At 44.9% G+C, this 15,200-nt stretch overlaps 1 protein-coding gene across 1 annotated transcript in view; it reads left to right on the forward strand.

The window, feature by feature from the left end:
* The window catches only part of LOC149472062 (uncharacterized), a 120,202-nt gene that overhangs the window by 93,916 nt on the left and 11,086 nt on the right, over nt 1-15,200 (forward strand). Inside the window, exon 14 of the mRNA XM_089693205.1 lies at nt 4,864-5,166. Coding sequence (XP_089549331.1) covers nt 4,864-5,166 — 303 coding nt within the window. The remainder of the gene's footprint in view (nt 1-4,863; nt 5,167-15,200) is intronic.

Here is a 15,200-nt window from a genome sequence, read left to right on the forward strand (position 1 = left end):
TCTGCTGGTGTTGGTCCACTGTGGTTCATTAAGTCCAGGGTCAACGCAGCCGTCTACCAGGAGATTTTGGAGCACTTCATGCTTCCTTCCGCAGACAAGCTTTATGGGGATGCTGACTTCATTTTCCAGCAGGACTTGGCACCTGCCCACACTGCCAAAAGCACCAAAACCTGGTTCAATGACCGTGTGATTACTGTGCTTGATTGGCCAGCAAACTCGCCTGACCTGACCTTGGCATTGCCAAGAGAAAGATGAGAGACATGAGACCGAACAATGCAGAAGAGCTGAAGGCCGCTATTGAAGCATCCTGGTCTTCCATAACACCTCAGCAGTGCCACAGGCTGATAGCTTCCATGCCACGCTGCATTGAGGCAGTAATTGCTGCAAAAGGGGCCCAAACCAAGTAAAAAGTACATATGCATGCTTATACTTTTCAGAGGTCTGTTATTGTTCTATGTACAATCCTTGTTTTATTGATTACATGTAATATTCAAATTTTCTGAGATTGTGGATTTGGGGTTTTCATGAGCTGTAAGCCATAATCATCACAATTATGACAAATCATGTCTTGAACTATCTTGCTTTTCATGTAATGAGTCTATCTCATATATTAGTTTCACTTTTTAAGTTGCATTACTGAAATAAATGAACTTTTGCACGATATTCTAATTTTTTGAGTTTCACCTGTAATTGTGAGGTGGAAGGAAAATAAGAAATGGTTTTCAATTTTTTTTTACAAATAAATCTGTGAAAAGTGTGGCGGCATTTGTATTCAGCCCTCTGGAGTCAATACTTTGCAGGACCCCCTTTGGCTGCAATTATAGCTGCAAGTCTTTTTGGGGATGTCTTTACCAGCTTTGCACATCTAGAGAGGGACATTTTTGCCCATTCTTCTTTGCAGAATTGCTCAAGCTCTGTCAGATTGGATGGAGAGCGTCTGTGAACAGCAATTTTCAAGTCTTGCCATAGATCCTCCATTGGATTTAGGTCTGGACTTTGACTGGGCCATTCTAACACATGAATATGCTTTGATCTAAACCATTCCATTGTAGCTCTGGCTGGATGTTTCGGGTCGTTGTCTTGCTTGAAGGTGAACCTCCGCCCCGGTCTCAAGTCTTCTGCAGACTCTAACAGGTTTTCTTCTAAGATTGCCCTGTATTTGGCTCCATCCGTCTTCCCATCAACTCTGACCAGCTTCCCTGTCCCTGCTGAAGAAAAGCATCCCTACAACATTAAGCTGCCACCCCCATGTTTCACGGTGGGGATGGTGTGTTCAGGGTGATGTGCAGTGTTAATGTTCCACCACACGTAGCATTTTGCTTTTAGGCCAAAAAGTTAAATTTTGGTCTGGTCTGACCAGAGCACCTTCTTCCACATGTTTGCTGTGTCCCCCCAAATGGCTTCTTGCAAACTGCAAATGGGACAAATGGCAAACTGCAAATGGGACAAATGGCTTTCTTTCAACAATGGCTTTCTACTTGCCACTCTTCCATAAAGGGCAGATTTGTGGAGTACACAACTAATTGTTGTCCTGTGGACAGATTCTGTCTGACCTGAGCTGTGGGTCTCTGCACAGCCATGTCTTGGTAGGTTTTCAGTTGTGCCACACTCTTTCCATTTTCGGATGACGGATTGAACAGTTCTCCATGAGATGCTTGGAATATTTTTTTATAACCTAACCCTGCTTCAAATGCCTCCACAACTTTATCCTTGACCTGCCTGGTATGTTCCTTGGTCTTCATGATGCTGTTTGTTTACTAATGTTCTCTAACAAACCTCTGAGGGCTTCACAAAACAGCTGTATTTCTACTTAGATTAAATTAGGTGGACTCTATTTACTAATTAGGTGACTTCTGAAGGCAATTGGTTCCACTAGATTTTAGTTAGGGGTATCAAAGTAAAGGGGGCTGAATACAAATGCACGTCACACTTTTCAGATATTTATTTGTAAAAATTTTTGAAAACCATTATCATTTTCCCTGCAGTTCACAAATATGTGCCACTTTGTGTATGTCTATCCCATAGAATCCCAATAAAATACATTTACGTTTTTGGTTGTAACGCGACAAAATGTGGAAAATTTCAAGCAATATGAATACTTTTCCAAGGCACTTATATATATATATATATATATGCAGTGATGATTTAACAGGGCAATCTACTCCTGTCTCATGTGTATCTGATGAGTCTGTTTGGTTGTTTTGGAAAAACAAAAATGCTAATTATGAAAGTATTGAAGGCTGAAGTGATGGGATGTCAGATAACTCACAGCCTATTATATTGTAAGGAAGGTAGATTTCATATAGTATCCACAGCCAGGAGAAGAGCCACACCCAGCACCGGGACAAGGGGGGACGGGCCGCTACCCTGGCAGCAATGGTTTACTGTAAGGATAGGGGTGCCTTCCTTCTGTTACAAGGTGGACAGGAGTAGTGATAGCAGCAGTGATTTTGATAAACAAGTGACTGCTGGGCATTGGATCCCCTAAGCTTGCACATCATGAATAGGGGATGCATCTTTGGCATCTTTGCCCTGGGTGCCTGATGACCTTGTCTCGGCACTGGTGACACCAAATGGTAAAAGAGCCGAAAACACTCACCTAATGGTTTACAGTGAAAGCACATAAAATATACAACACGTTTCGGAGGCCAAACACCTCCCTCTTCATCAGGGCTTGAAGTCAAGTCAAAACAAGTTTTACTAAACTGATCTCTATCAGTTAGAATAGGATAGATCAGAAGAATTAGCACAAAGGTGTGCCAAGAATTGTGGCAGTGACTCTAAGCATTAATGTTGCTACCATAATTACTGGCATAGCTTTGCATAGATTCTCCTGATCCACCCAGTTCTATCTGATAGAGATCAGTTCTATTAAATTTTGTTTTTCAGTCCACTTAAGTTCTGACTTGATTTTGAGTACTAATAAGGGGGAGGAATGGTTTGACCCCCAAAACATGCTGGCTGTTTTACATGATCTTGCAGTGAACCATTAAAGCATTTTGAACTCTTTGTTTTGGTGCTCCTCCTGGTTGTCTATGCTTTGAGTCACTTTCTGGACACCCATTGGAAAGTATCCTTGTTTCATATGAGTTACATAATCAGAGCCTGTGAGCTCACTGAATGAGTATGTTCCCTTCACTAGATTGATCAAATGAGTGTTGAAGTCAAAGAGACTTTTATAGATGACTTTCAGAGATTTTGGACACTGCCATTCTTCCCTGGTTGGCTTCTTCCTCAGAGCCAACCATACTGTTCACTGCTTAAATACACTGGTGTAAAGACTGCTTGTCAGATAGGGGGTGTCCCTAACTCGCCCATTCCCGTCAAATGCAGCCCTACTTGGCATAATACACAAACCATAAATATTTAGAGCTCAGCATAATATATAAATGTATAAATAAATGTATATATATATATATATATATATATATATATAAAATATATACAAATATAAACTCGTATAATTGCATGAAACAGCAGATGAATTAGAATAAAATAGAATAAAACAGGATCCATAGATATTTACCTGTTCTTATGACCCCTTCTGAGATAGTCTTAATAATCTTGATAATGATTTTAAATGTATATGTAATAGTGTTATTATACTAAGAGGAATGTATTCTCTCTCACCCATCTGAAGCACAGTTGAAGCTATTGTAGTACTACCCTGTTGTAGTTCTCCCCATGGCTTTGATGTACAGTGAGTCAGCTTGTTTACACGCGTGTCCTTCAGTGGAACGCATGCCCACACCACCAAGCCAGAAGATCATGAGTTCCATCAAATTTCTGGAGCATCTGGTTATGCACCTGTAGCTTGACTGGCCACTGGCTCAATGCACTGCAGCCCAGGATCTGCATCAACCCCCAGGATCAGACAACATAGAAAACAGGATCCACTGGGAAACCCCTAACACCGCCATGGTAAAGTGCGCTGGAGCCTCTAGTGACCGCAGGGGGAAAGGGTTGGTACTTGTTGTGTACATAAAAAGCAGACATTTCAATGATCTATATGGGCAAGAATGTACGCCGCCACTGGTGGACCAGGGAATAACCCAGACAAATGTGCCTACTAGATCACATAGAGGGGACAGTGTTTGTAAAATAATAATAAATATACAAACTCAGTGTGCTCGAGATGAACAAATAAAACAAAATATAATGGCTAAAGTGCATGGAATAACATAATAAAATGAATAGCTAAATAACTTAGATGTCATTACCAACATGTGAACCTTATAATGAATGCAGCCTGTAAATTGGGAAGGAAATACACATATGTATACCCATGTGCATACACGTATATGCATATACACACGCATGCATAAAGATACAAGCGTGCATCCCTGTATGGAAAACAGAAAAGTGTGCAGGAGTTAAACCTGATTTCCTACCCATAGACAAGGTACGTGTACTGCCACAAGTGGTAACTAAAGTTGCAGCTATCCACTGCACCCTAATTCTCTCACAGACACATTTTTATTAATAATGGAGTTAAATTTAGAATTAAAATAGAAATAAAATAAAACAAAAAAAAGACTTAAACTGTTTCCATAGTTGTATCCCTACTAGCTAGTTGTACCCATGGATTTATAATATACATACAATGTGTACTTGCCAAGCTAACTAATAGAGGTCAGGATGAGCAGCCTGAGAACCTCTGTACTGATGCAAGGGCTATGCGGACTCATCATGGACCTATACACACATAAGAGAAATCCTGCATGTATAACCACACTGAAGTGTATGCCCACATAAAAATGTAAGGGTACATGCATTACCCTTACCAGTTCAGTAACTTGGGTTTAGCTCAATAAATTATCCCACAAATGGTTTATATTATTTAACATATATGTTTTTTTCCAGCTTGTCCCAAATTCCAGGAACCTATAAAGTGGTCTCTACAAAATAGAACGGAAGCTGTCTTGATTCTTCATCTTTACAGGTTTTATCCAAGATCCATAGACATTAAATGGCGCTGCAGTTGTGGACAATTACTGATATCAAAGGATGATTATGAGAACTATTGCAACTCAATGTTTAAAGTGACAAGTGGATGCAAAGTTTCTCAGGAGCACATGATACATCCAGATCCTGCAATCAGGGTGACCTGGAAGCATGTCGCTATGACCGATCCTGAGTCCAGAGAAGTGCGTTTAAGAAATGCAGGTAAACACTGTTATGGGGTGACAGTTATCTCACTGCCTGATTCTGTTACAGTGGTAGCAGGGTATCATTAAAGTGTTACTAAATCCAGGACCCTGCATTCACTATATCTGCTCTCCCCGGACCCTGCATTCACTATATCTGGTCTCCCAGGACCCTGCATTCACTATATCCGCTCTCCCCGGACACTGCATTCACTATATCCGCTCTCCCCGGACCCTGCATTCACTATATCCACACTCCCTGGACCCTGCATTCACTATATCCAGTCTCCCTGGACCCTGCATTCACTATATCCGGTCTCCCCAGACCCTGCATTCACTATATCTGCTCTCCCCGGACCCTGCATTCACTATATTCCCTCTCCCCGGACCCTGCATTCACTATATCCACTCTCCCTGGACCCTGCATTCCCTATATCTGGTCTCCCCAGACCCTACATTCACTATATCTGCTCTCCCCGAACCCTGCATTCACTATATCTGGTCTCCCCGGACCCTGCATTCACTATATCTGGTCTCCCCAGACCCTGCATTCACTATATCTGCTCTCCCCCGGCCATGCATTCGCTATATCCGCTCTCACCGGACCCCGCATTCACTATATCCGGTCTCCATGGACCCTGTATTCACTATATCCGCTCTCCCAGGACACTGCATTCACTATATCCGCTCTCCTCGGGCCCTGCATTCACTATATCTGGTCTCCCCGGACCCTATATCCACTATATGTGGTCTCCCAGGACCCTGCATTCAGTATATCTTCTCTCTCCAGACCCTGCATTGACTGTATCCAGTCTCCCTGGACCCTGCATTCACTATATCCGGTCTCCCTGGACCCTGCATTCACTATATACGCTCTCCTGAACCCTGCATTCACTATATATGGTCTCCCCGGACCCTGCATTCAATATATCTTCTCTCCTCGGACCCTGCATTGACTGTATCCGGTCTCCCTGGACCCTGCATTATTATTATTATTATTATTATACAGTATTTATATAGCGCCAAAGGGTATGCTCAGCGCTGTACAGTGGCAAGGGGGACATAACATGAGACAAGAGAGTAACAATACACTACACGAGGGGTTTGAGGGCCCTGCTCTTTCGAGCTTACAGTCTAGGAGGGAGGGGAAGGTGGCACAGGAGGAGATGGCTGTGGGGGATGGAGTGGTGGGAGGAGTGGAGGAGGTTAGCTGTTAGGTGAGGTTGGGTGTTAGGTGAGGTTGGGGTAGGCTTCCCTGAAGAGGAGGGTTTTCAGGGTGCGCCTGAAGGTGAGGAGGGTAGGTGACAGTCTGATGGATTGGGGTAGGGAGTTCCAGAGGATGGGGGAAGTCCTGGAGAAGTCCTGCAATCGGGCGTGGGAGGAGGAGACCAGGGAGCTAGAGAGCAGGAAGTCCTGTGAGGAGCGGTGGGCACGGGTAGGGTAGTATCTGGGTATCAGGTCAGTTATGTAGTTTGGGGCGGCATTGTAAATGGCCTTGTAGGTCAGGGTTAGCAGCTTGAACTTGATGTGTTGCGCAATCGGGAGCCAGTGAAGGGATTGGCAGAGGGGGATGGCAGATGTGGAGTGCTTGGTGAGGTGGATGAGTCTGGCTGCTAAGTTTAGGATCGACTGGAGTGGGGATAGCATTTGTTTGGGTAGGCCAGTGAGAAGGGAGTTGCAATAGTCCAGGCGTGACATGATGAGGGAGTGTAAGAGTTGTTTGGTGGTGTCTGGGGTGAGGAATGTGCGTATCTTGGAGATGTTGCGGAGGTGGAGCCTGCAAGATCTAGATAGCAGTTGGATGTGGGGTAGAAAGGAGAGGTGGGAGTCCAGGGTGACACCCAGGACTTTGGCGTGTGGGGTGGGAGAGATGGTGGCGTTGTTAGTAGTGATGGAGAGGATGGGGGGGGGCACAGGGTGGTGGGAAGACCAGGAGCTTGGTTTTGGATAGGTTAAGTTTGAGGAAATGGAGCGACATCCAGTCTGATATGTCGTTTAGGAGGTGGGCGATGCGGGCAGAGAGTGAGGGGGTGAGGTGGGGGGTGGAGAGGTAAATTTGGGTGTCGTCAGCATAGAGGTGGTAATTGAAGCCGTGGGAGTGAATAAGTTTGCCAAGGGAGGAGGTATAGATGGAGAAGAGGAGGGGCCCGAGGACAGAGCCTTGGGGGACCCCGACAGAGGGGGGGAGGTGGCAGTGTTGTAGGTGACGCTGAAGGAGCGTTGGGAAAGGTAGGAGGCGAACCAGGAGAGAGCAGCGTCTTTGATGCCAAGGGAGTGCAGTTTGGCAAGGAGGAGAGGGTGGTCAACAGTGTCGAAGGCCGCGGAGAGGTCGAGGAGCAGGAGGATAGAATAGTGGCCATTGGCTTTGGCAGTTAGCAGGCCATTGGTGATTTTAAGTAGGGCGGTTTCGGTGGAGTGCAGAGGGCGGAAGCCAGACTGTAGGGAGTCAAGGAGGTTGTTATCAGTGAGGTGGGCGCTTAGGCGATTGTAGACCAGGCGCTCAAGGAGCTTGGAAGTGAAGGGCAATAAGGAGATGGGTCTAAGGTTGTTAAGGTTAGTGGGGTCAAGGGAGGGTTTTTTGAGTATGGGGGTGATGTATGCGTGCTTTAGAGGGGAGGGGAAGGTGCCGGTGGAGAGGGAGAGATTGAAGATGTGGGTGAGGGAGCGAATGATGGAGGGGGGAGGGGTGACTGGAGGAGCTGTGAGGGGATAGGGTCCAGGGGGCAGGTGGTTAGGCGGGCTTCAGTGAAGATCTTAGAGACCTCCTCGGGGGTAGTTGGGCTGAAGGAGCGGAGTGGTGGGGAGGTGATGATGTGCAGGGCGTTAGGTGTAGTGGGGGGTAGTGCGATTACGAGGTCAGGGGAGGGGAGGGTTGAGGGGTTGAAGGAGGGCAGGAGGCTGGGTGAAGAGGTGTATAGGTGGCATGGAAATGGGAGGTGCAGGAGCGCGTGGGTCGGTTGGTGGTGGCTTGTGGGTCGGCGGGGGAGTGGAGTAATAAGAGGAGGTGGTGAGAGCCATAGAGGGGGGAGGGAAGGAGTGAAAGTGCGATGTAGAGGTGTTTTGGGGGAGTAGGGGGGTAGAGGGAGGCAAGTTTGGGGATGGAGGAGAGGAGAACGAGGAGGATGAGTGCAGGTGGCATGCTAGGGTGGGCAGAATTCTGATCGGGTCAGAGAGGAGGGAGGTTTCGGTCAGGACATGAGGATGGGGAGAGTCCGTTATGCCATGTCGGAGTTCATCAGTGACCGATCGTAGGAGGGGAGAAGGAGTGGTGGGCGGCTGAGGCCGCAGTTGGCTGGTTGCAGTCTGTGGTTGCTTTAAGCCTGGCGTCTGGAGGCGTTGAGTGCACAGCTTCGGGAGGTGACGAGGGCCCGGCGTCAGGAGGTGTTGGGGGCCTGGTGTCAGGAGGCGCAGAGGGCCCGGTGGCAGGAGGTGCAGAGGACCCGGTGGCAGGGGGTGCTGAGGGCCCGGCGTCAGGGGTGCTGAAGGCCCGGCGTTGGGGGTGCTGAATGCTCGGCATCAGGGGTGCTGAAGGCCCGGAGTCAGGAGGTGGTGTAGGCCGGCGTCAGGAGGTGGTTTAGGCCGGCGTCGGGAGGTGGTGTAGGTGGTGTGGATCGACGTCTGGAGGTGGAATGGGCTAGGCGTTGGTATTTGTTGTAGGGCTCGGCGTCCGTGGGCGAAGTGAGCCAGCGCAGGCGGATGTTGTGGGCCAGGTGCTGAGCGCTCGGCGTCGGGAGGCGCTGAAGGGCCCAGCGTCAGGAGGTGTTGAGGAGCCGTCAGCAGGAGGTGGTGTGGACCGACGTCTGGAGCTGGAGTGGGCTAGTTGCAGTAGGGCTCGGCGGCCGTGGGTGAAGTGAGCAGCGCAAGTTGATGTTGCGGGCCAGCGAATGAGGGTGCTAGGGGCCCAGCGTCGGTGGGAGCGGTAGGGCCACGTGGCAGGCTTGACTCCATCGGATTGGACAGGGCTTGGGCTGTTCGGTGGTAGGTGCCCGGCCGCGTGGTACCCGGAGGGAGGGAACTGGTAGTGGCGGCTTACCCTCTTCATGCGGGTGGCGGAGGTGCGGCGTCGTCGCGATTCTCGGGAGGCCTGGAGAGGTCCCTGGTCTGGGGCTGGGTGCAGGGTGCTAGGTGGCCCGAAGCAGCCCCCAGGCAGGGCCGCTGGGTACAGGCAGCTGGGTGTCGGTAGCAGGGTGTCCCGAGGTGGCAGCTGGGTGCCGGCGGCTGGATGCTGGTGGCCTGAGAGCCGGTGGGGAGGGCTCCAGGGAGACAGGCAGGTTGGCAGGCTGGGTGGTGGAGCAGCAGTCCACCGTGGGGTCGAGCCGGTTCCTGGTGGTCAGCGAGGACCCAGTGCTGATGGGGAGGGCCCTGGGAAGGCAGGCAGGTCGGCGGGAGCCGGGGGACGGAGCGGCGGCGGTCTGGGCGGATGTCCGGCGATCCGGGTCGGCCGCGGCAAAAATTGAGGCCGCGGCTTCCGGTGCGCGGTAGGCCGCGATTCCCAAAGCTCCGGGAAAAGGTCCGGTGGCCTTCCTTGGTGGCCCTTAGCCTGGGTTTGAAGATCCAAGTTGCAGAGCAGGATGATTCTTTATCTCCTCGTTCAATGTTAGCTGGGAGATCTGCATTCACTATATCCGGTCTCCCTGAACCCTGCATTCACTATATCTGCTCTCCCTGGACCCTGCATTCACTATATCTGGGAGACCAGATATATTAGTCTAGTAGCATTTTACCCACATCAGCTCCGGAAGAGTTACCCTCCTTCATGATCAGGCCATTTTTTGTTATTCGGCGCTGTGATATTTCAACTAGTAATTGAGCAGCCATGCAACACTGTAGCCAAACTAAATGTTTGTCCTTTTTTTCACACAAATAGAGTTCTCTTTGTAATATAAATGAAAAAAGGATGGAAAAATGTGAAAAATAATGATATTTTCTACTTTCAGTTTTAAAAAATATACAATAAACTCAAAGTTAGCAATAAATTTAGGTCAAAATGTTTTCTGCTACATATCATTGGTAAAAAAATCCCAATAATTGTATATTAATTGGTTTGTGTGAACGTTATAGTGTCTACAAACTATGGGATATATACTGAAATTTACACAGCTTTTACTTTTTAACTGTCTATCACATTTCTTGAGGTGCTAAAATGCCAGGGCAGTACTAAAATCCCCAAATGACCCCTTTTTGCAAAGTGGATACCCCAAGGAATTTGCTGAGAGACATGTTGAGTCCATGGAAGATTTTATTTTTTGCCATAAATTTTTGGAAAATTACATTTTTTTTCGTAACACAAAGTTTTCACTTAAATTATATATGGCTCACATATGCCATGGGTATATGTGGAATAACACCCCAAAACACATTCTGCCACTCCTGAGTATGGGGATACCCCATTTGAGAGACTTTTTGGGAGCCTAGCCACATACAGGCCTCCGAAACCCAATGACCACTTTCAGGCTTTCAAACGGCATCTTTCCTCATGTCCCTTCCTCACTACCTATCACAGTTTCGGAGGCCCCAAAATGCCAGGATAATACAAACACCCTCCAAAGGACCCCTTTTTGGAAAGTAGACAACCCCAAGGAATTTGATAAGAGGCATGGTGAGTCTTTTGCAGATATTATTTTTGTCACAGATTTGAATGCACAAAAACACAATATATTGCAAAACTGACAAAATATAAAAGATTGTTACGCCAAGTAAATAGATACCAAACATGACATGCTTTACAATTGCGTACGCCCGTGCAATGGCGAAAAACTACATACATTTTTAATATCAATAAGGAACCATTTAAAAGCCTTTACAGGTCACCACTTTATATTTACACAGGAGGTCTAGTGCTAGAATTACTGCCCTTGACCTGACGTTCGCAGTGATACCTCACATGCATGATGCAATCTCTATTTACATACCGACACTTTTGCGCATGAGCACAGGAAGGGGGGGCAGGGGTGATTTTTTTTTTTTAATTTTGATTTTTTTTTTCTGTTTATTTTTACACTGTCCCTTTCTTTTGTTTTATCACTTTTATTGTTATCATAAGGAATGTAAATATCCCCATGTGACAGCAATAGGCAGTGACAGGTATTTTTTTCTGAGAAAACTGTGGTCTACTATACTCTAGATATTTCTTCTGCCCTTAAATCATCTGATCTAATGAAGATTGGTGTGATACTGTCAGGGTCCTGTCTACGGCAGGAGTTCTGGAAGATCTGGTATTTCTGCCAATACTCTACATGGCCGCAAAAGGACACATCAGCCTCAGTCTGGTGCCAGACGGCCTTTATAAGGAGGCTCATCACTTCCTCTGGTTGCTGGATGATCTCTAGCTCCTCATGCCCTGTTCCTGGTTCCTGTTTCCTGTGATTCTGACTTGTGATTTCCTGTTACCGACTCGGCTTGCTCCTGGACCTGTCTACTCTGATTTACCCCTGATCTGACCTCGGCTTGACTTATGGATACTCTCTCTCTCCCGGTCCTCTGTGAATGACCTCGGCTTTCCCATCTGACTACATCCGCTCTGATTCCCACCTGGTACCTGACCTTGGCTTGAACTGACTACCCAGTAAACATCCAAATCCCGGAAGGGCTTGCATACCATGAACAGGCACCTCCTGTCTGCAGACCTATCTCCGTGCACCAGCTGTGCTTCTGAGTTGACTACCAACCAGCACTCCTACAGGCGACCTATGCAACTTTGGGCCTGACTCCCGCTGTCCCACTCTCAGGGGAGTCTGGAACTTAGCCACAAGGGAAGCCCTCTCTCCATTGGCCTCCATCACCAGGTACGTGATAGATCAGATGCTTTCCCAGTTTAAAAATGGCTCTATTTATATCTGGTGAAACGGAAATGATGAAATGCTCGTCGCTTCCAGTTTCTTAGACCATAGAGATGATTGGCGCCATTCTCTTCTCTGATCAGCTCTCTATGGTCAGCCAGTGAACTGCCAGCTGCATTCTCGGATTCCCCTGTGGGATGGGAGAGCCCGAGAAAGCTGTGGAAAGCGGCAGTACAAATGATCCAGCAGCTAATTAGCCACTAGGATTGCTTTTACATGAAAGCCGACCTCCAGCTGAAAAAAACAAAACCAGGATAATGCCTGTAGCTGCACGCATCATCCCAGTATAACTGCTCAAAGTTCATTAATGTAGCAGTAGATTGCAGGTCCATGCTGGGTATACACTGTATATGTAACAGCAGAGGACACGGGCAAATGATGAATTGGGTCTGTTGACCAATATGACCACAATTCATTTTTTTTTGTAATGCCCATGTTGAGGGTTAGGCCCAAAAGTTTTAAATTCAGAAATCGTGATAGGTTTCCATGCAATTTCTTTAGAAAGAGCTGAATTTTTGAAGAAAAATATTCCTGCGCCAATACAAAATAAGTGAATCACCCTTCTAAATTGCTGCTGTGCAAAAGATGTGTGAAAACACAAACAGTAAAATATATAGAAAAACAGCGCAAAATAGACCTAAATACAAATATTAACAAATCACAAAATATAAATGTCCCATATTAATTAGTGCATATTTATATAAAAAAATCTTCAGAAAAAAACCATAAAGTCCCTTGTGATAAAAACTGAAGATTCCAAAAATATTTATAGCCTTCCACCTATCACCCGTGCACACCAACATCAAATACACTCACCAGATTTTGGTGAGTAAAAAGCCTTTAAGGATTTTGGGGAATCCTAAACCCTCTTTTCATCAGCTAAATGATAGCCTGCCCCTCCAAGTTAAGATCTTCTTTCAGGTCCTCAGCATGGCTTCCTAGTTTGCTCCACCATATTATCAAAGAGAAAGCTTATATAGTGTAATATTGCCACATCAATAGGTGAATCAGAGTGACTTGCGAGCCACAGGTGTGATAATTACTAGAGGATCGCAAACATGAAACACATAACTACAACTGTGTTGGAAATATCTACAAATATATGTTGCGCTCCTAAATACTTCTCAATAAATAATAATTAAATTATTAACATTAAATTAATTCAAATTATGATACAAATAACTAATAAAAGTGTATACATACCAAAGAATATTTAAATAGATAATTTCAGCTAATCAATCTCCTCCAAATAAATATCAAAATAATTCCACATGAAATACTCCTCTAAAAAAATTTTTTTCAAGTGCTCAAAAATCATCTATTAGTGACATGATGTACTTACTAATACCCTCAATTTCATTTATATTCATAATACCCTCATTTAATATAATTAAAATAGTGAACCAACTAATAACCCTCAACTAAAATGCATTTAAATGATCCCCCATAAATAAACATAACCAAATGCTCATAAATAATTAGTAGTGATTAGTATGAATCCAAATATCATCAAAATAATAGTCCCATTGAATAAACAATTGTTTATATATAGTGACTTGGTGCTTGTTGTTCTTCAATTTGTGAGTTTTGTGAATCCTTCAAATAGTGAAGATGTGCGCTCACCTCCTTTGATGCCTGCAATTAGGATATACACGCTTTCGGTTCACTTTCCCTGGAACCTGCTGGACATATACTTTTGCTGGTAAAATTGGGAGATCCTTCCTTTAGGAGTAATGGATGTATCCTCTGGTGGCTGATTATCCCCTCAGGGATTACACACTCCTTTTGTTATCTCAGACCTCCTAATTATCCTCTCCTTGTGTTACTCCAAATGCAGGAAGAAATAGAGGACATAGTGCTTTACCTTTTAAAACTTTTTATTCCCACCATCCAAGTATTAAACTCACATTAGACAGGTTTAAATAACGCAATATCCCATAGGAAATCCTCTGCTGGCCTCTGAGTCATACACCTGCCGTCTCAGGGGAGGGGCTACGTCATCACTCGGAGAGGAGCTGCACAACACGATAGACGGCAGGTGTATGACTCAGAGGCCAGCAGAGGATTTCCTATGGGATATTGCGTTATTTAAACCTGTCTAATGTGAGTTTAATACTTGGATGGTGGGAATAAAAAGTTTTAAAAGGTAAAAATTTCTTCCTGCATGCGGAGTAACACAAGGAGAGGATAATTAAGAGGTCTGAGATAACAAAAGGAGTGTGTAATCCCTGAGGGGATAATCAGCCACCAGAGGATACATCCATTACTCCTAAAGGAAGGATCTCCCAATTTTACCAGCAAAAGTATATGTCCAGCAGGTTCCAGGGAAAGTGAACCGAAAGCGTGTATATCCTAATTGCAGGCATTAAAGGAGGTGAGCGCACATCTTCACTATTTGAAGGATTCACAAAACTCACAAATTGAAGAACAACAAGCACCAAGTCACTATATATAAACAATTGTTTATTCAATGGGACTATTATTTTGATGATATTTGGATTCATACTAATCACTACTAATTATTTATGAGCATTTGGTTATGTTTACTTATGGGGGATCATTTAAATGCATTTTAGTTGAAGGTTATTAGTTGGTTCACTATTTTTATTATATTAAATGAGGGTATTATGAATATAAATGAAATTGAGGGTATTAGTAAGTACATCATGTCACTAATAGATGATTTATGAGCACTTGAAAAAAAAAATTTTTAGAGGAGTATTTCATGTGGAATTATTTTGATATTTATTTGGAGGAGATTGATTAGCTGAAATTATCTATTTAAATATTCTTTGGTATGTATACACTTTTATTAGTTATTTGTATCATAATTTGAATTAATTTAATGTTAATAAATTAATTATTATTTATTGAGAAGTATTTAGGAGCGCAACATATATTTGTAGATATTGCCACATCAATATTATACCAAAAGACAAAATCCAGGCCACTCACATTTCAACAGCTTCTAAAAGGCGCCTCAGCAACACACTAGGATGATTGGTTAATCGACAGTATACCGCTATCTCTACAGACCGGTTATAAAGAGGGTTAAACACTCATAGTAGCGCTCTTCAGCGGCAGGGACTCCTAAGTTACATTCAAGAGCTATAGAAACAGTTCAACACTTTCAGAAAAGTAAGATTTAGTACCAAAAGGTCAAAAGGGTGCAGTAAAAATAATTACAGAAAGAAGATGTAACATATATATATAT

Source organism: Staurois parvus, unplaced genomic scaffold (genome assembly GCF_062004578.1).
Source record: "Staurois parvus isolate SC_StPar_1 unplaced genomic scaffold, SC_StPar_1.0 ptg000024l, whole genome shotgun sequence".
In the NCBI taxonomy this organism is placed as follows: domain Eukaryota; kingdom Metazoa; phylum Chordata; class Amphibia; order Anura; family Ranidae; genus Staurois; species Staurois parvus.